The sequence below is a fragment of the Canis aureus genome, chromosome 13 (assembly GCF_053574225.1).
Source record: "Canis aureus isolate CA01 chromosome 13, VMU_Caureus_v.1.0, whole genome shotgun sequence".
In the NCBI taxonomy this organism is placed as follows: domain Eukaryota; kingdom Metazoa; phylum Chordata; class Mammalia; order Carnivora; family Canidae; genus Canis; species Canis aureus.
In genome coordinates this window covers 10,097,020-10,117,666 of record NC_135623.1, presented here as the reverse complement: position 1 = coordinate 10,117,666, position 20,647 = coordinate 10,097,020, and the positions used below count along the sequence as shown (strand labels likewise).

At 41.9% G+C, this 20,647-nt stretch overlaps 1 protein-coding gene across 22 annotated transcripts in view; it reads left to right on the top strand.

The window, feature by feature from the left end:
- Window positions 1-20,647, top strand: part of MACF1 (microtubule actin crosslinking factor 1) — a 338,748-nt gene that overhangs the window by 220,131 nt on the left and 97,970 nt on the right. For 20 of the 22 annotated variants that reach the window (XM_077844663.1, XM_077844661.1, XM_077844668.1 and 17 more), the window contains 13 exons: window positions 15-164; window positions 2,028-2,243; window positions 2,333-2,482; window positions 4,927-5,160; window positions 7,767-7,916; window positions 9,278-9,511; window positions 11,017-11,220; window positions 12,701-13,219; window positions 14,006-14,182; window positions 14,444-14,567; window positions 15,377-15,585; window positions 15,963-16,280; window positions 19,529-19,695. In XM_077844663.1, the coding sequence (XP_077700789.1) occupies window positions 15-164; window positions 2,028-2,243; window positions 2,333-2,482; window positions 4,927-5,160; window positions 7,767-7,916; window positions 9,278-9,511; window positions 11,017-11,220; window positions 12,701-13,219; window positions 14,006-14,182; window positions 14,444-14,567; window positions 15,377-15,585; window positions 15,963-16,280; window positions 19,529-19,695 (2,852 nt within the window). The remainder of the gene's footprint in view (window positions 1-14; window positions 165-2,027; window positions 2,244-2,332; window positions 2,483-4,926; window positions 5,161-7,766; window positions 7,917-9,277; window positions 9,512-11,016; window positions 11,221-12,700; window positions 13,220-14,005; window positions 14,183-14,443; window positions 14,568-15,376; window positions 15,586-15,962; window positions 16,281-19,528; window positions 19,696-20,647) is intronic. The other 2 variants (XM_077844666.1, XM_077844665.1) reach the window with 1 other exon arrangement.

The following is a 20,647-nucleotide window of genomic DNA, read 5'->3' as shown; positions in this document are numbered from 1 at the left end:
TTTTGCTTCCACAGAATGTATTTAACCGGCAACTCTGTCTAGAACATGATGAGAAGCTGGTATCCTACCTCTCTCTATTACGAGACATCGAAATGAGAACCAAACAGATTCAACCTCTTGACCGAAACGTGGCAGAGCTACAGGATCTGCTGTGTCAGGCCAAGGTGGGTTCCCAGAGACTTCCTGCAGGCCCACCAGCTTGGAGGAAACAGAGACTATTTAAGGAAGAAAAACATGTTCAGGGGCATCTGGGTGCCGCAGTTAGTTAAGCCATCTGACTCTTGATCTCAGCTCAGGTCTTGATCTTGAGGTTGTGAGTTCAAGCCCCATGTTGGGATATACCCTGGGCATGGAGCCTACCTAAAAAAAAGAAAAATTATTAAAAAGAAAAGAAAGAAAGGAAATACCACCATTTAAAGGACAAAAAAAAAGAAATATATTTGAAAAACTAGAAATCTCTGAAGAACATCAGGACACACTGGTGTCACCAAAACCAAAGCAGAAGAGACTCAAGGGGGGAGTTACAGCGGGAGTAAATCCAATAGGGAGACTGAGTGAGGGCTGAAAGGGGGATTTAGTGCCGAGAGTCAGTGGTAACCTTAATAAGAACAGTTTCAGTGGAATTGTAGGTTATAAACACAGTTGCAGTGAAAATGAATGGGAGGTTGGAAGATCGGAGCAATGAATTGTAAATCATTCTTTCCAGAAGCTTGGTGGTGCAGGCAAGGAGAGAGGTAAGATACTAGCTGGAGGAGATGCATTCATTGAAAGAGGAATATTTTCAGTGGATTTTGGGGCCAATAAGGAGGAACCAATAGAAAAGGAAAACTTGAAGTTTGGGGAGAGAAGAAATGATAATGGATGGCATGAGGTTCCCAAGGACATAAAATCAGACAGCTTGAGGGGGAGGAAGAGGAGCCCTTTCCGACAACCGAGATTAAGACTTGTCACCAGATTGGAGTCACATTGAGAACAGCCTGTAGAAGTTAAGTAGTCTCTCAATATCCAATACCCTACGGCCTTGGGTAGGGCGGCTGAAGGGCAGGTGAGGATGATGCCCAGAACCGCCATAGCATATTTCTGGCTTCTTTGCCGAGGATCAGAATATCATAGACTGGTTGAGTGGGAAGGCTGAGTTGGGATATTTTTATATTTTTATATTTTTTGGTTCTGCCCCCTTGGAATTTGGAGTAGAAGAATTCCTTTTTTTTTTTTTTTTCAATGTTTTATTTATTTATTTGAGAGTGAGACTACACACGGGGGGTGGGGGACAGAGCAGGAGAGAGAGAGAGAGAGCAGATAGTAGGGAAGCCAATGTAGGGCTCGATCCCTGGACCCTGAAATCATGACCTGAGCCGAAGTCAGACACGCTTAACTGACTGAACCACCCAGGTGCCCCAGAAGAGTCGTTCTTTTGTTTGACTTGTTTTGTGTCATATTGGATATAGTGTAATGACACTCTTAAAGAGGCAGCAGGTTGTAGTGGAAAGTGCATTAGATTGAATCAGGAAACCTGAATCCCAGTCCTGGCTCCACTGCTGAAGTGGGTGACCTCAGACTAAAATAAAATAAAATTAAAAATAACATTTTCGAATGCTGAGGCATCTCTTCTATAAATCTGGAATAATATCTATTCTGCCTACCTCAAGAATTAGTGATGGTAAGAACCAAACAAACAATCGAACATACATAAAAACATAAGTTGAAAAGCAGCTGTAGGCATGGGGTGATAGAATATTGTTTGCAGCTGACTCCTTTATTTATTTATTTATTTATTTATTCATTCATTCATTCATTCATTCATTCGTTCATGAGAGACACAGAAAGAGGCAGAGACACAGGCAGAGGGAGAAGCAGGCTCCATGCAGGGAGCCCGACATGGGACTCGATCCTGGGTCTCCAGGATCACGCCCTGGGCTGCAGGCAGCACTAAACTGCTGCGCCACCAGGGCTGCCCATTGCAGCTGATTCCTAACTAGCAAGAGTTCTGATCTTGATTTGAAGGTAACTCCACTTTATCCTCTCAGGTATTAGACAGGGAGCTAAAAGATCTGTCCACTTTGGTGAATCAGGAATTAGAGTGTGTGAATCAGATTATCATCAGCCAGCCTCAAGAAGTCCCTGCTCAACTGTTGAAGGCTCTAGAGAAAGATGCCAAGAATCTTCAGAAGTCCCTCAGCTCTGTGAGTGACACCTGGAGTTCCAGACTACTACACCTCCAGAGTGCCATGGAAGTAAAAAAGGTTGCTTCTTGTTTTTATTCACAAAGGCTCACACAAAGTCTGGGAAGGCTTGAAGATTTTCATAATCTAATTTGCCATTTATTTCTTAGGCTAAAGTGTTAAGTCAGCATGAACAGCTAGAAGGCAGACTTCAAGATCTGAGAATCTGGGTTGGCGATACCAATCTTCTTCTGAACAGCAAGGAATATAACGATGAAACCGACACTGACAGCCTGAGACACTGTCTCCAGCAGTATGAGGTAGGCTCTCTACCCATCCTCAAGTGCATTTTTATTGTCCTTGGTGTTACATCAATTTTATTTTCCTGCGAGGCAAACCAGTATCTATACCTGTCTTTCTAAGAAAGACTGATTTTGGGCAGCCTGGGTGGCTCAGCAGTTTAGCACCACCTTCAGCCCAGGGCGAGATCCAGGAGACGTGGAGATCCCACGTCAGGCTTCCTGCTCCTCCCAGGAGCCTGCTTCTCCCTCTGCCTGTGTCTCTGCCTCTTTCTCTCTCTCGCTTTCTCTGTGTCTCTCGTGAATAAATAAATAAAATCTTTAAGAAAAAAAAAAGACCGATTTTTCCATTTTATTTTATTTTTTATTTTTCCATTTTAGAAATAAAGTCTGCTGTGTTTAGTTTTTTAGGTTATCATGCCCTTGGAGCTTTGGTGATTATGGTTATTTCTCCTTTTAGCTATTCTCTGACAGAGAGTCTGCATAAAGGCCTATTATTATAACTTCATCTTGTCTTTATAGCTGAGCACCTAGTATCCATCCTTTGTTTCTAATTTTACACATGCCAATTTCAGGAGACTTTGTTGATCCATGATTGAGAGCATGGCTTGGCAAACTTTCTGTAAAGGGCCAGATAGTAAATATTTTAGGCCTTGCAGGTCATACACAAATGGACCATTTTTGTAGCTGCCAGTTACCTTTGCTTTGAAACATGAAAGCAGCTATAGATAGTACATAAATGAATGTTCATGGATGTGTTATAATAAAACTTTATTTACAAAAACAAGTGGCAGGCTGATTTGGCTTAGGGACTGTTGATTGCCAACCCCTGATCTAGAGAGAGGCTATTCTTCTTTCTTCTTTCTTCTTTCTTCTTCTTCTTCTTTCTTTCTTCCCTTTTCTTCTTCTTAAGCTTTAAATTAATTGATTCTTTTTATAAGTCAGTGAGAAAAGAATAAACTGTGAGATACTCACTTTTTTTTTCCCCTCCCAACATTGTTCTTTGTTTTGGTTATACTTAAGATAATATCAGACATTACTCACACTGGTTAATCTACCTCCTGCTATAGATAGTACACTCCTTAAATTCCTTCTAAAATCAGAGTAGAACTGAAGATGTCCTCTCCTTCTGTTCTATCCTGTACTTTTCCCCCCACCTTAAGAGGAAGCAGACACGGTTTGTTCATGGTCAGGCTTCTTGTATACCACCCATCCCTTTTTGTCTTGAAAGAGTTGACCTGCCATCTTCGTTCATGCCTTTTCCTCCAAATCTGTCGTTAGGCAAGTGAATTGCAGACTTGATCTGTTCACTAACAGAGTATTTAAAAAAAAAAAGCAAGAGTGAAAAAAATTTCTGTGATGTAGCATATGATATAAAAACAGAGCATGTCATACATACACGGTTTCCTCCCCTAGTTATTTTTTTTTCTCCCCTAGTTATGAATGCCCTTATGGGAAGACAGCCACAGTCCAAGCCTTGTTTCCTCCCTCCCTCCCTCCCTCTCTCTCTCTCTTTCTCTCTCTCTCTCTTTCTTTCTTTCTTTCTTTCTTTTCTTCTTTTTTTTTAAGATTGATTTATTTATTCATGAGAGACAAAGGCAGAGACATAGGCAGAGAGAGAAGCAGGCTCCCTGCAGGGAGCCCTATGTTGAACTCAATCCTGGGTCTCCAGAAACATGCCCGGAGCCAAAGGCAGATAAGTCTTGTTTTCCTAATGACAGTTTCCCAAGTCCATTAGTCACAGATGAAGAAAGACACTTAGCTTGATGATAAATACCCAAGAAGACCTTTCAGTCAGCTCTGCAGGATTGCTGACCATCTCAGTTTCAAAGCGATAGAGATGTAGATATCTTAATTGTTTTTGTTGTATCCAATGTTACATAGCTGATGATCTCTAAATGGTTATGGGAAAGTTGCGTGCTTTTAATTGTCTGAAAACAGATAAAGTCTAGTGCTTAGGTGGGTATGTATATATAACTATTATGTAAGAAAGTCTGACTGGAATCTTTTCACCCTTAAATTGTATAAGCAACATTATTTACTCTAAAAGTCACATCTTAGTGAACTACAAATAAGTGAAATACTTCCCCACTTCTGGCCTACCAGTAACTCACTGCTGGACAAAACCAAATATTTGAACCTAAGAAAACACAATTAAGCAGATCCATCTCAGACCTTAAAAGTTTACTGCATTTGGAGATCAGGGTCCAGTAAAGTAGACCAAATGGTAATATATGAAGAGTTTGGAGAGACCAGAAGTGAGAGAGCTTTCCTGTGCTGGTTTGGCTCTAGAAATGATCAATATCCATAAAAATACAGCAAATTAACCCCTCTTTATTTATGTTGACTGTTTGATTAAAGCCAACAGCTTCTGCTTTAATAGAGAATTAGAAGGTTTTTATTTTATTTATTTATTTATTTATTTATTTATTTATTTATTTATTTATTTTCATTTCCTTACTTAGGATTTGAAGCAGCCCATGGCTGAAAGGAAATCTCAGCTAGATGCTCTTGCTTTTGATATTCAGTTCTTTATCTCTGAGCATGCCCAGGACATGTCCCCTCAGCAGAACCGGCAGATGCTGAGGCTTCTGAATGAACTGCAGGGGTCCTTCCAGGACCTGGTGGAGCAGACTGCAGCTCGGATGGATGCCTTGCAGGGCCATTTTCAACAAATGGAGCAGGCAGCCTGGGTCAAGGTCAGACTGAACCAGCGGCTGGGCTCACTTTGTTTCTTGGGGTATCTTCTCTATCCTTGAGATTTCTTGCCAGACTCCATTTGTCATGATTCTAGACCAATTTCTGAAATTTCATGTCTTCCAGGCCAGTTTGGTTCTGGTCTAGGAGGCAGCTATTATGGCTATGTTTTTGGTTTTATGTGTGTGTGTGTGTGTTTGTGAGAGAGAGAGAATGTGTGTGTTTATGTGTGTATGCATGTGCAAGTATTTTCCTTTTAGTGAGACTCGACCCTCACTGTGTCTCATCGAATCTGACTTCCAAATGAAAGTCACATCCCTCGCCCTTATTTCTCCTCGTTTCTCCCTCAGCATTCTTTTGAGGGCTATTAGGAACAGTAAGGTACCCTGAGCTCTTGAGAAGAATGGTTCTGAAATGAGTTTTATTCCGGGGCTTTTCACATGATGAACAGTAATATTCTTTGACCGCCTTCTAATAGCCGACAACGAAATTTTTATCAGAGTTCTGTTAATTTTTTAGTACTTTTAAAATCATTATTAGTTTCTAGCACCTTTCTTCACACTGTGATGCCCAGTGCTCATTCAATTATGGAAGACAGTGTGTTGAACCCAGTGTTAACATTTTGAAAACAGGGCAGCCTGGGTGGCTCAGTGGTTTAGCGCTGTCTTCAGCCCAGGGCATGATCCTGGAGACCTGGGATCAAGTCCCATGTTGAGCTCACTGCATGGAACCTGCTTCTCCCTCTTGCCTGTGTCTCTCATGAATAAATAAATAAAATCTTTAAAAAAAATTAACCAAAACATTTTGAAAACAAACTGTCGTATCATCATCCATCACAATCCTCTTCTTACAGAACTCAACATAATTTTATTAGTGGTAACATCATAACCTAAGAATACCAAGAATGATGCTTAGGCCATTTTTGCTGTAAGTTGGAGTTCAACAAGATGATATGAGAATGTCATTATCACCAGCCATCTGTCTCAGAGTCGGCTTTATTAAATATTGTGCAGAGTCGAATGAAGCTTTTGAGTTAGGCTTAGTGGAAATTAAGTTGGTCAACTCCATGTACCCCCATTACTGCTTGTTGTTCCAACTGTATTGAAATTGAAATAAAATACTGAGGATCCCTGGGTGGCGCAGAGGTTTGGCGCCTGCCTTTGGCCCAGGGCGCGATCCTGGAGACTGCAGATCGAATCCCACATCGGGCTCCCTGCATGGAGCCTGCTTCTCCCTCTGCCTGTGTCTCTGCCTCTCTCTCTCTCTCTCTCTCTAGCATAAATAAATAAAAAAAAAAAAAAAAAGAAAGAAATAAAATACTGATGAAACCCTTTGGGTTACTTTCCAAATCTGAAAATTTGCAATGTCCTCACCTGGGAATGTATATAATGTGTTGTAGTTTGTGGATAATTAATGAAATAGCATTGGTCTCAGCCACTTTAAGGCACAGCCCAGATCCAGGGTAGGCCCCTGAGCTGCAGCAGGTGGTAGAGCTGCATGTGAACACTCTCTGAGCACATAATTATTCCACAATGTTTATTAACCTTGTTATTGTCAGAAATGCTCTGCTTCTCTCTATATTTGCCCTGAATGCATGTGTATGTCTGTGTGTTAACTTGTTTGCTTTGCTTTTTTCAGATTCAGTCTGCACACATCCTAACCCATGAAGATCCTGTTTTACAGCTGAAGAGCTCTTAGGAGTTCTCTTCCAGAGCCCTTCTATTTGTCCTAAAGAGGGGGAGAGAGGGCCAATTTGAGCACCTGTTTGTAAGTGCAGGTGACTAACACACCCATCAGAAGGTAGAACTGATGGACAGTGGTTCTAGAAGGATGGTCAGGAGAAAAACATCATGCTCAATGGCTCAATTAGGTGCTTCAGTATCATGCAGCTGAGATGAGATTTGGAGAAAGGATCAGGCACAGAAACATATTCTCTCCCTCCCCGTGGGCCTGGCTTTTCTCTTTGATACCAATTGTAGACACCTGAAGGACTAAACCAGTTGCCATTCTTGGGCAGTTTCCTTCTCAAAATAGCCAAGCCCCTCATGCCTGGCATAGAATCATTCTATTTAATGGGTATCTGCATTTGTGAGACATTTGATTTATAAAATCAGCTCAATTATTAAGAAGCTCGATTAGCTTATGAATTATCCAGATTCTTGATTTTTTTCCTCCTAATCCAGTCCTTCTAATTTTCTGTATTTTAACTTAGTATGCAGCATATCTTCTAGTTCTGGTGGAGGAATTGATCATAACCACCAATTTATTATTATCACTGTTATCACTTATGGATTTGGAGCATCTGGACTCTGTTCCATTTCCAGGGCTAATAACAGCAGTCTGGCAAAGGAACTCCCACCCCAAACCTGGGAGCATTCTCATCTGAAATTACCCCTGAATATAATCCAAACTATTGACCCAGATCAACAGACAATCCAAATGAGGGGAGCTTTCTGAATATGACTTCTGTGCTTTTTCCTGTTCTAGTCTCTCACCAACTCTTCCATCCTTAAGATATAACCTTTCTGTTTTACGTTTCAGAGAGTTATTTTGTATTTGTAAAATAAGAATTATTAACCATCTCTTGGCCCCTTTGCATTTTAATTAGACCCTGCAGAAACAACAAAATACCTGTCACCAGAAACTGGAGGATCTTTGCAATTGGCTAGGACAGGCAGAAAGCACATTGGCAGGCCACCAAGATAGAGCCACCCAGCAGGATCTCTCTACTTTGCAGAAGCACCAGAGTGACTTGAAGGTCAGTATGAGTTAATCTACTTTTCTCATTCCTTCAGCAAATCTTTATAAAGGCTTACTATGTGCCAGGCACAGTGCTTCGTGCTGGCAACATAACAGTAAACATCCTTGTTCTCAGAGTCTTAGAGTCTAGTGGGAGAGACAAACATTACACAGATAAGCACAAAAATGAGCATGTAATTTTTAACTGTTATATGTATAGGGGCACCTGGGTGGCTCAGTTGGTTAAGCAGCTGACTCTCAATTCAGTCTCAGGTCATGATCTCAGGGTCGTGAGATCCAGCTCCGTGTTGGGCTCCCAGCACAGCAGGGAGTCAGCTTCAGGATTCTCTCTCTCCCTCTGCCCCTCGCTCTGCTCACTTGCTCACGTGTGTGCACTCTCTTTCTCTTGATCAAATAAATCTTTAACTCTTATATGTATAAAGGAAAGGTTACCCAAGAATATTTAGCAGTCAGGCTCAATCTTGTTTAGGATGTTCGAAAAGATTACTTTGAAGAAGTGTCATTTAAACTGAAAATGAAGAGCATGTAGGGGTTAATGCATGAAGGGGTGGAGGAAGGAGGAGAATATTCCAGTCAGAGGCCTGAGCATCCATCTTGAGGTAGGGATAAGATCAAGTACAACATATTCAAGAACTGAAAGAAAGCTAATTTGGTTGGATTGCAAGAAACAGAAGGAAGGTTAGTGAATGATAAGATGGGACCCATCATACTGGGCCTCCTGGGCTGCATTAAAGATAAGGAGTGGTGGGCACCTGGCTGGCGCAGTTAGTGGAACATGTGACTCTTGATCTTAGAGTTACAAGTTCCAGCCTCATGCTGGGTATAGAGTTAAGTTAGGAAAGGAGAGGAGAGGAGAGGAGAGGGAAAAAGGAAAAAGGAAAAAGGAAAGGAAGGAGGAAGGAAGGAAGGAAGGAAGGAAGGAGAAAGAAAGGAAAGAAAAGAAAGAAAGAAAGAAAGAAAGAAAGAAAGAAAGAAAGAAAGAAAAAGAATAAGGAGTGATAACCAAGAGTATAAAGGACCAACCAAGGCTTGACTCAGCTAGAATCCTATTGTCAGCTCCTCTGTATAGAAGAATGATCTCTTTGGGGATAACTCATTACAAAATAAGCATCATGTTTGTGGGCAATCTCCTTTCTATCTTCATTAAATATTTACTTAGAAATTTAAATTTTGCTTAGGAGATGAAGTATTAGAAAATTTCTTAAGTAACATAATATCTTAGAAGTTTTTATTTGTGTTGGTTTAGGCCTAAACCGTAAGCAGATTATAGTCAGGGACACGTTTGGTGCAGGTGTTCCATCTGTGTGCTTTGGCAGTCTTAGAAGAAGTAACATTGAAATCTCTGTGTTCATGTGTTAGGATTTACAGGATGACATTCAGAATCGGGCCGCCTCGTTTGCCAGTGTTGTCAAAGACATCGAAGGGTTTCTGGAAGAGAACCGGGCCAAGCTGAGCCCCCACGAGTTGACAGCACTCCAGGAGAGGCTTCATCAGGCCAAGGAGCAGTATGAGGCTCTCCAGGAACGGACGCGGGTGGCCCAGAAGGAGCTGGAGGAAGTTGTGACCTCAGCCGTACAGCAGGAGACTGCAAAGGTAACTCAACAGCTTTCATACTTGGTATTTTTCCAAAAAGAAAATGTTGGTACCTGGCAAATAAAAGGTAATGCAGGGAAACTGCCTTGTAGAGAGCATAGAATCATGAAAAGGGGCTAGTTAGGGAGCTAGTCTGTGAGTCAGTATTAATTTTGGTAAGAAACATCCTATCCTGAAGGACTTTAAGTCAGGAATAGTTGGTAGGAAGTTCATTTCACTACCCCCATCCTCCAAAGAAAAAGTATGTATGTATGTATTTTATTTATTTTAAGATTTTATTTATTTATTCCTGAGAGACACACACACAGAGAGGCAGAGACACAGGCAGAGGGAGAAGCAGGCTCCATGCAGGGAGCCTGACATGGGACTCCATCCCAGGTCTCCAGGATCAGGCTCTGGGCTGAAGGTGGCGCTAAACCGCTGAGCACCTGGGCTGCCCAGAAAAAGTATTTCTTGCTGTATGTGTACCCAGTACTCTAATTGAAAAATCTTGGAAAGAACTTAGTGAAGAAGGGTAATACCCTGGGGAGGGAAAAGCAAATGACATATTTCAAACATGAGTCTAGATTGATAATCCAAGAGCACAAGGGGGAAATATCTGCAGTGTCTTAGTGTTCCACACACTATCCCCAGGCCACTCCTGTAGATCCATGCAACTGTGGCACTGGGATAAACCTAGAAGGTAAAGTCTCAAATGGTTTTCTGCACCTCACTTGCACTGGGAGATTAAATTATGGCCGTGGACTCTGACCCAAATGGGGGAGGTAGAAAATGTGAAAAAGTGAAAAAAGTTACCTGAAGGAGAATTCTGAAATACATAAAGTTTTATCACCTGGCATAACCTGTTTTAAAAATTACAATACTTGGGGCATCTGGGTGACTCAGAGGTCTGCCTTTGGCTCAGGGAGTAATCTCGGAATCTGAGGATCAAGTCCTACATCAGGCTTCTTGTAGGGAGCCTGCTTCTCCCTCTGCCTGCATCTCTGTCTCTCTGTGTTTCTCATGAATGAATAAATAAAAACTTAAAAAAAATTAATTACAATACTTGAACAGTCAGAACTCGAGAGGCAAGTTTTAGAACTCAGTACTCTGGCAGAAAAAAGGATGGGAAAAGCCTGTGTTTCCCTTAGGGAAAGACAGCTGGTAATCAAGTGTGACTGCTGTTTCTGACCCGGCCAAGCCAGGGCATCACTTCTGCACACCTACAAAGGATCCCATGATCCTTTGCTGGGCTGCCAGGACTAAATCATCTCTTAAAGCCCCTTTAAATCTTGAGTTTTGCCACCCCCACCCCTCCCACACACTTTTCTTTTTGAGCAGTGAAATATAGACAAAATCTAGAAATGTTTTAGAAGATGCTTGGGTGTTTTTATGCATGTAAAGACTGTTTCTACAGTCTTAAAATTTTTCTTCTTTAGCATCAAAGTCTCACCTTTTTCCTTAACCTTTCCTTGTATATCTGAGTATCTAAGACCTTCTTACTAGACTCTTTCTGTGGCTTTCAGAGTAAAGCAGCAAAAGAGCTGGCAGAGAACAGGAGTAAGATTGATGTTCTCCTGGATTGGGTGACTGCAGTGGAATCCTCCGGAGGACAGATGGAGCAGCTGTCAGGAGCTGACCTGAGGAAAAGAGCCTTTGATACCACTGATGGCCACCAGGGGGCAAGCCAGGCCCCAAAAGAACTAGACCAGCAATGTGAGAAGATGAAGGTGAGAATGTTAGCTTGTCCTCACTATGCTGGAGGGCCTCTCTGCTGCCCTGGGCAAGTCACCATAACCTCCTGGCCCCTATATCCAGTAAGCACAGTGAGTGCTTCTCGGTTCATGCCCTCTTTGATACCTCAGTGTCTTTGACACTATTGAAATACTCTGTCCTTTGGTTTCCAAAGTGCTACTCTGCCCTCGTAATCCTTTTTCCTTTCCTCTGGCCAGTTCGTGAGATGCCGATGTGCTTCCAAGTGGCAGCCCTAGCCTCTTCTCATCTTTCAGAATATACTTCCCTTGGGTAGTTTTATCCACTTATGGCACTTCAGTTATTGCTTGTACTAGCGAATTCCATGTGTGAGTCTCCCTCCTAAATCCCCATGCAGAGCATCAAACTAGTACATAAATCCATGCTGTTTTCCTCATCTAGGTAGTTGCATAAACAGTATGGATAGATAAGGCAAGAACACTGACTGATCTCCCACTGTTGTCTATTAGACTCAGGAAGAACATTTTATGTTATTATTTTTTTTATTATGTTATTTTTAAAATCTATTTGAGAGAGAGCTTGCACGTGAGCAGGGGGAGGGGCAAAGAGAGAGGGAGAAAGAATCTCTCGCAGACTCCCTGCTGAGCATGGAGTCCAATGTAGGGCTCAATCCCACGACCCTGAGATCATGACCTGAGCCAAAATCAAGAGTCAGATGCTTAACTGACCCACTCAGGCACCCCAACACCCAGGAAAAACATTTTAAAAAACAAAACAACCACAACTCCCTAAAATAACTTACATTCCATTGAAATAGAAAAAAAGTCCATGTGTAAGCACATAAACATAGCACATACAAATAAAAAACACAAATTACCTATGCTGCAGAAATATATTTTAACTCCCACTAGAATACAAATTGTTTATTTAATGAATTAATTTTCCAATAACTTTCCCAGTTGGGATAGTCTTCATGGATATGTAAGTGACATATTTCACAGGTAAATATTTGTAATTTTTACATTGTCATATGTTTGGCTTATCCACCTCACTCTCTCCTTCCATTAATGTGGGTAGTTATTAGCTGGCCATTTGTGCCTTCTCTTAGACTTAGGATATTTTAGTGAAGAAAGCCAGATTCTAGTCTCAGTTTTTCCCTTAACTGTCTACATAACCTTAGTCAAGACACGTAACATCTTTTTGATATCACTTACCCTATCTTTAGTATAGATATTATTTGCTTACATTACAGACTATGCTCCAAATCAGTTGATATATTACATGTGAAGTCTCTTTGAAAACCATAAGATCCTATATGTGTCAGTTCAGCTGGAACTAGCATATGGCATAATGCTTGGAGAGTGAGAGAGATTGGTGATTTTTGAACAGCTAGAAAAGTGGCCTATGGAGATCACTCTCCACTTCTAGCCATAGACATAACTGAATTTCTGTGGTATCCCTTCTGATTGTCCTGTGTTTGGGGGAATTTTTTGCCAGGCCCGTCACCAAGAATTGCTGTCTCAGCAGCAAAATTTCATCCTGGCCACCCAGTCAGCTCAGGCCTTTCTGGACCAGCATGGCCACAACCTCACACCTGAGGAACGCCAGGTGCTACAGGACAAGCTAGGAGAGCTGAAGGGGCAGTATGCAGCTTCCCTGGCCCGGTCGGAGGCAGAGCTGAAGCAGGTGCAGACACTACGGGACGAGCTGCAGAAGTTTCTGCAGGACCATCAAGAGTTTGAGAACTGGCTGGAACGGTCTGAGAGGGAACTGGAGAACATGCACAGGGGAGTCAGCAGCCCTGAAACCCTTCCCTCCCTGCTAAAGCGGCAGGGGAGCTTCTCAGAGGATGTGATTTCCCACAAAGGAGACTTGCGATTTGTGACTATCTCAGGACAGAAAGTCTTGGACACAGAAAACAGTTTTGAGGAAGGCAGAGAACCATCAGCCACTGGAAATTTAGTGAAGGGCAAGCTGAAGGATGCAACAGAAAGATACACTGCTCTCCATTCAAAGGTACCAAGAGGGCCCTGATAGCCTCTGGGGGAATGATTGTAGGAGCCATCCTGCAACTGCGGGCGGTTTCTGGGGCTCGGGATAAGAATCTTAAGACACAGTGAGTGAGCTGAATTCTGTATTGACCACAGGCAGAGTGTCTTCATGAGCTCTGCAAAAAATGCAAAAGGGGGAGGCCCATGGGCTTGTTAGTGTCTGATCCCAGTAGTATTTGGATATGTCTTGCTCTGGTAGGGAAGGTGGAGGTGCTCGCCTTCCTGAATCCTGACCAGCAGACATAGGCTCCCGGGAGAGATAGTACAGGGGAAATGGAAACCCTGTACACAGTCTTATTCCTGGACAGAGCATCTAGGGTACATCCTTACCTACCTCCCTACCAACTCCTCTTAGCTCTGGAACTGTAGAATCTAGTCAGTTCCTCTTACCTGTCTCATGCATTTTGGCAACATCTCTAACCCAGCCACAAGGAACACTGTCTGTACCTCCCAGTCCCTCCCTTAACCTGTAACCTGATGTGTACTTCTTTGGCAGCTTGTCATCCAATTCACCCCATCTTCGCAGGTATATAATAAAGTTGGCATGAATAGTATGGATCAAACAACAAGGCTCCACTTGTAGAAGATGGTTGCTACTCATCTGTCCCTAGAAGCCTCAGCACTACCCTTCAGTTTAATTAGAGTGAGATACCTATAACAAAGCCAGGCTTTTCTTTGGACTGTGCTTGGGAAGCCGCTGCCTTTAGCCTGACCTTGCATAAGCCTACTCTCCCTTTTTCCTCTGACACAGTGTACACGTTTGGGCTCTCACCTGAACATGCTCCTAGGCCAGTACCAGCAGTTCCAGAGCAGTGCCGACAGCCTGCAGACCTGGATGCAGGCTTGTGAGGCCAATGTGGAGAAGCTCCTTTCAGATACTATTGCCTCAGACCCTGGGGTCCTACAACAGCAGCTTGCAACAACAAAGGTAAGCAGGGACATAGGCTATTCTATTGCATAGGGTAGAGTACCCCAAAATAAAGCAGATACTCACATAGCTTAAAGGCAGTGATTGGGATGCCTGGGACAAGATCTGATTCCGAAACACTTATTTCTAACATCTGTGGGTATGGATAAATAGAAGTATTCTTTGTAGCTCTAGTAACATTATGCTAAGTAGATTTTGGTTCCTAGAACCAGCTTTGATTACTCAGAGATTTTACTCTTGGCCTTTTTCATGCACAAGCAGCAGTTGCAGGAGGAATTAGCTGAGCACCAAGTACCTGTAGAAAAACTCCAAAAAGTAGCTCATGACCTCATGGAAATTGAAGGAGAGCCAGCCCCAGATCGCAAGCATGTTCAAGAAACTACAGGTATGAAGCAGCAATAACAAGGACGCACCCTTAATTCTTAGTGTGTACCACTATTCTGTAACACGTCATACTATATCGTACAGATATCTGTGGTGCTGGCTAGGGGTTGAGGATACAAACCGCAAGAGCTCACCTTCTAATGAACTTTGTTCTTGCACCATTGAAGGCCTTTGCAATCTGATTTCAACCTTTTTCCCCCACGCATTCTGCCTTGTAGCCACACCTACATCTTTCCTTTCTCAAGTAAACTAGTTATTATTTCTTCGTTACTTTACCCCTGAAGTTTTCCCTATGGCTTAGCTGCTAACGTTTATTGACTGCCTAGCATGTGTGATAAAATCTTGCTCCAGCTTCTAGATGTACCTGAGATGTTACTTCCTTTGTAAAATCCTGACCACCACCTCCAACCCTCAAAAGAAATAAAAGATAAGAAATAATCATTCTTCTTTCAGGCTCCTCTAGTACATTACTCTTAGCATCAATATAGCACTTAGGATTTTATTTTTATGCTTAGTTGTGATGTGCCCTTTTCTGCCTATGCTTGCTTTTACAGTCTGAAGTTTGTAGAAGCCAGGGACTTACCTTAATTTCTTCAGTCCTCAGCACCCAGCACAATTTCTGGCACTTAGTAGGTGCTAAATAAATAATGCTTTGTGAAATTGGCTCAAGTACCAATGCATTTTAAGCTTATTCCTTCTATTTGCCTTCATGTCTGTTGTTATTATCATTAGCACGTGTGACTTAAATGCATTGTTTTTAAAAGCACAACAAAAATACTCTTCACTCTTCTCGTGGCCTTGATTTTCCAGATTCCATACTCCGCCATTTCCAGAGCCTCTCCAGTAGCCTGGCTGAGCGCTCTGCTCTGCTGCAGAAGGCCATTGCCCAGTCTCAGAGTGTCCAGGAAAGCCTGGACAGCTTGTTGCAGTCCATTGGGGAAGTTGAACAAAACCTGGAGGAGGAGCAGGTGGCATCACTGTCATTGGGAGTCATCCAGGAAGCCCTGGCCACTAACATGGTGAGACCTATGCCCCAAGGGTTAGCAGAGATGGTGTATTTGCTGTGTTCCAGAATTACATCATTTTGAAAAAGTATCAGGAGAAGACTTTATTTCTATGAATCTTATAATAAGATTAGAGATGATGACGAATCCATGTAAAGATATTTCTACCCAATTTCCAAACCATTGTTAAGCTTGAGGAAAAGTATCACTGCACAATCATTAATGGAATGGGGTGGATTAAGGGGATGGGATATTTGGTATCCCAGAGGCTCGATGCAATCCAGCCTTCCTTGAGGAGGTTAGCATGTACTTATTAGAAGTTTCTTAGTTCATGGCTCAGATATCCTGGAATAAGTGAGCCAGGAGCTGACAGACACAATTTTTGGTGACAGAAATTGAAGCAGGACATTGCTCGGCAAAAAAGCAGCTTGGAGGCCACCCGTGAGATGGTGACACGATTCATGGAGACAGCAGACAGCTCCACAGCTGCAGTGCTGCAGGGCAAACTGGCAGAGGTGAGCCAGCGCTTTGAACAGCTCTGTCTACAGCAGCAAGAAAAGGAGAGCTCCCTAAAGAAGCTTCTGCCCCAGGCAGAGATGTTTGAACATCTCTCTGATAAGCTGCAGCAGTTCATGGAAAACAAAAGCCGGATGCTAGCCTCTGGAAATCAGCCAGATCAAGATATTGCACATTTCTTCCAGCAGATCCAGGTGAGAATCTATCTGCCACATTGGCAGAACAAAGAGAAAAGAAGGGCAAGGAGGGGACCAACATTCAGTGAGTCCATAGTATGTCAGTCAGCGTACTAGAAACTCTACCTGCATTATCTTAAAGAATTATCACACCCAGGGGCACCTGGGTGGCTCAGTTGGTTAAGCATCTGCCTTCGGCTAAGGTCATGATCCTGGGGTCCTGGGATCAAGCCCTGCATCAGGCTCCCTGCTCAGCGAGGAGTCTGCTTCTCCTTCTCTCTCTCCCTCTGCCCCTCCTCCTGCTTGTGTGCATGTTCTCTCTCAAGTAAATAATTAAAATCTTTAAAAAAAAAAAAAAAAAAAGAATTACCACAACCACTGTGTAAACTGGATATTGTTTGTCCTTTTTTTTTTTTTTTTTTTTTAAGATTTTGTTTATTTATTCATGAGACACACAGAGCGAGAGGCCGAGAAACAGGCAGAGGGAAAAGCAAGCTCCTTACAGGGAACTCAATGTGGGACTCCATCCCCAGACCCTGGCTCCGGGATCACACCCTGAGCCAAAGGCAGATAGATGCTCAACCACTGGCCACCCAGACATCCCAGTTTGTCCATTTTTTGAAAACACAGATTTATTTTTCACTCATTCTGCATGTTCAACCCAGATCAGCTGGGCTACTTAGGTCATCATGGTCACTCAGGGATTCAAGTCAATGGGAGCTTCATTCTGCCCTACCTTCATGACTACTGCTGCAGCAGGGAGAGGGCATATCAAATCCATTTTCATTTCGTTAGTTAAAGCAACTTTCACACCTGGCTTTCAAGGAAGCAGAGAGATGTATTCCTACCATATACCCAGTAGGCGCAGAGTTAGAAATATCTGAAGAGTCTTACAAACCACAGATCTAGATATGTATGCAGGAGTAGGATTGCTAGGTCATAGTATATGCATATATTTAATTTGACCAAAAAGTGGCCATCTTGGCTCCAGAATGGCTGCAGGTGCCCCCACATTGCCACCTATAGTATCTCAACATTTCTGTATCCCTATATTGATGCATTGAGGTTATCTGACTCTAACTTTTTCCATATTGAAGTAGGGTCTTATGGTCCTCTTCGGTTTGCTGTCCTTTTTGGGTTTTGCTTTGAATAATTTCAAACTTACAGAAAAGTAGAAGGAATGGCACAATAAACACCAGGATCCTTTTCACCTAGATCCCAGTCTGTCAGAATTGCACCATTTTGCATTCCCACCAGCAGTGCACATGGAAGTACCTGTTCCCCTACAGCCTCACCAGGGGAATGTGTTGTCAGCATTCAAGTTTCTGTTAATCTGATTGATAAAACATGATATTTCAGTGTGGCTTTAATTTTTATTTCTTCTCTGATGAAATTGAGTATATTTTTATACACATAAGGGACATTTATTATAAACTCTTGGTTCATAGCCTTTTACTGTTTTCTGTCAGAACTTTGTTTTTTGGGTTTTTTTCCCCCCTTCTTTCAACTTACAAGAGTTCTATATTAGGGAGATTAGTTCTTTATATGTAATATGTTGAAAATCTTTTTTCACAGTTTGTCCTTTGTCCTTGCTTATAGTGTTTTGGGCCATGTAAAAGGTTTTTAAATTTTTACACAGTAGATTTTATTACTTCTTATTGAACACGTCTTTTTGGTCATGATTTGAAAGCCTTTTGCCACACCCACACTTGAATTCACCCATGCGTGCTTCTAGAACTTGAATGGTTTTTTTCTTTTATTCTTTCTTTTACATTTGAATCTTTTAACATTTTAAGTTCATTCTGGGATACAGTGCACAATATGAATCCATGTTTATCTTTTCTGAAGTCTATCTAGTTGTTCCCAGTATCATTTCTTTGAAAACTCCTTTTCTCCAGTGATTTGAGAAGTCCTCTTTATCAGATACACAATGTCCATGTGGACTCAGATCTATTTCTGGATTTTCTATTCTTTGCTGTTCTATCTGTTCACGAATCATAGCATACTATTTTTTATTCTAGAGACTTCATGGTGTGTTTTACTATCTAGGAGGGCTAGTCTTCACTTTCTCCCTCCCTGCCACCCTTCCTTCCTCCCTCCCTCCCTCCCTCCCTCCCTCCCTCCCTCCCTCCCTCTCCTTCCTTCCTTCCTTCATATTTCTTTTTCTTTTTTTTTTTTTTTAAGATTTTATTTATTTATTCATGAGAGACACAGAGAGAGAAGCAGGCCTCCCACAAGGAGCCCGTTACAGGACTCGATCCTGGATCCCAGGATCGCGCCCTGAGCCAAAGGCAGATGCTCAACCACTGAGCCACCCAGGTGTCTCCCAGGGTTTTTCATACATTAATTTTTCTGTGTGAACTTTAAAGTCAACTTTATTAGCCATAGGGGGAAAATATTGGTTATTTTATTGGATCACATTGAATTTATTTATTCACGTGTGCATATACACACACATACATACACATATCTTTATGGATGTCTTTCCATTTACTGAGGTCTGCTTCTGTGTCTGTCAGAAATATCTTAATGTTTTATTCATAAGGGTTTTGTATGTTTCTTGTTAGTTGGTTCTTAAAATTGTACCTTTTATGCTGCTATTATAAATGAAGTTTTCATTCTTGATTTTTATATATTGGTTTTATATCCTGCCACCTTATTGGATTACTTCATTGTTTGATTAATTGTATTATTGATTCTCTCGGGTTTTACAAGTATACTTTCATATAATCTGCAAATATGCTTTTACCTCCTCTTTTCTACTTTGTGTATGCCACAGATTGTTTTCTCTTACCTAATTGCGTTGGCTAATATCTTGAATACAGTGTTAAATAATAGTGAAGAGAGTATGTTTGCTATGTTTTACAGAAGAGATAAGCTATGGAAACTTAGGGAAATTTAATAGCTTGAGATTGCAAACCTAGTAAGTAGCAAAGCCATGATTGATTTTCTGGAGTCTTTTTGACTCCAGAAACCTCCATTCTTTTCATTCTGTCATGCTGCCTCCCAAGTCTTTGAACATTTGTTTAAAGGAGACAAGACTTATTTTCAATTCTTAGCCACTCTCAGATGGATTGGAAAAATCCTCCCTATTTATTGCTTTGATCTAGCAGTTGACCCAGCAAGCATGCCACTTTTCTTATTCCCTTTTTCCACAGATTAGGGGGAACTTGCCCCAGATTTAATGTAGATATCTTTTTTTTTTTTTGAGTATATTTGTTTATAATGATAAGAGTATTTAGTACATTTCCCATTTTGCTTGACAGGAGCTCAATTCGGAAATGGAAGATCAACAGGAGAACCTCGAGACTCTTGAGAATCTAGTCACTGAACTGGGCTCCTGTGGCTTTGCCCTGGACCTATCCCAGCATCAGGACAGGGTACAGAACCTCAGAAAGGACTTCACAGAGTTACAGAAGACAGTTAAAGAAAGGTGAGTTTTCATATGTGTTGGTCAATTTGGAGAGCTAAGTTTTTTCTTGCTGTTAAATGATTTTCTCTTCCTCCTTCAGTAGAAAAGATGGCATCAAAAAGTCTGCTATTTTAGGAGATTGGAAAATGCCTCTTTGAGGCAAAGCTGTCCAGTGTACTCAGTGCTTAGTGGTTTTCTAATACTAAATAATGAATTACCTTTCGCTAATGGGGCTATTTCCCTCTGCGCAATCAAAAGCCTGGGTCACCTGGACCAAACAATAAATTTGGGGCAGCAAGTAGGATTGTGGCAGGATTTTGAAATAAAGAGAAAAATTGGAGGAGACTTGGCAGGCGTAATTTTTTTTTTAAGATTTTATTTATTTATTTATTCATTAGAGACACACAGAGACACAGGCAGAGGGAGAAGCAGGCTCCATGCAGGGAGCCCTATGTGGGACTCAATCCTGGGTTTCCAGGATCACACCCTGGACTGAAGGCAGTGTTAAACCGCTGAGCCACCCGGGCTGCCCTGTAGGCGTAATTAATGGTTATATTGGCTCTGGCTCTCTCTCTGCTTGATTTGACCACATTTAAGTTGTTGTTTTGGAAGAGTGTCTGGATTCTTCTTTCAAGCTTAACATGGGAATATTTGACAGGAGTGGCTGATCTCATATTATCCGCTGTTGAAAAGCCATGATTCCATTCAAAAACCTCATGTGGATTTGTTTAGGAGCTTGAGAAGACTTCTCTTGGTTTAGCCATATATATAATCTTGATTTTGCAGGTGACTGCCTTATGGAAAGTAAGCTTGTTTAAGCAGTGTTGCTTAAGACAACACTGTCAGCCTCAGGTTATTTTGTGGAGAGAAGGGGGACAGAGGTCAGGAAGGCTTGTTCTTCCTCTATGCTGCGGGGCGGGGCTGTTTAGCTGGAGGAAGAACCAGGTTCTCTGCCTAAAAGAGCTTAAAGTCT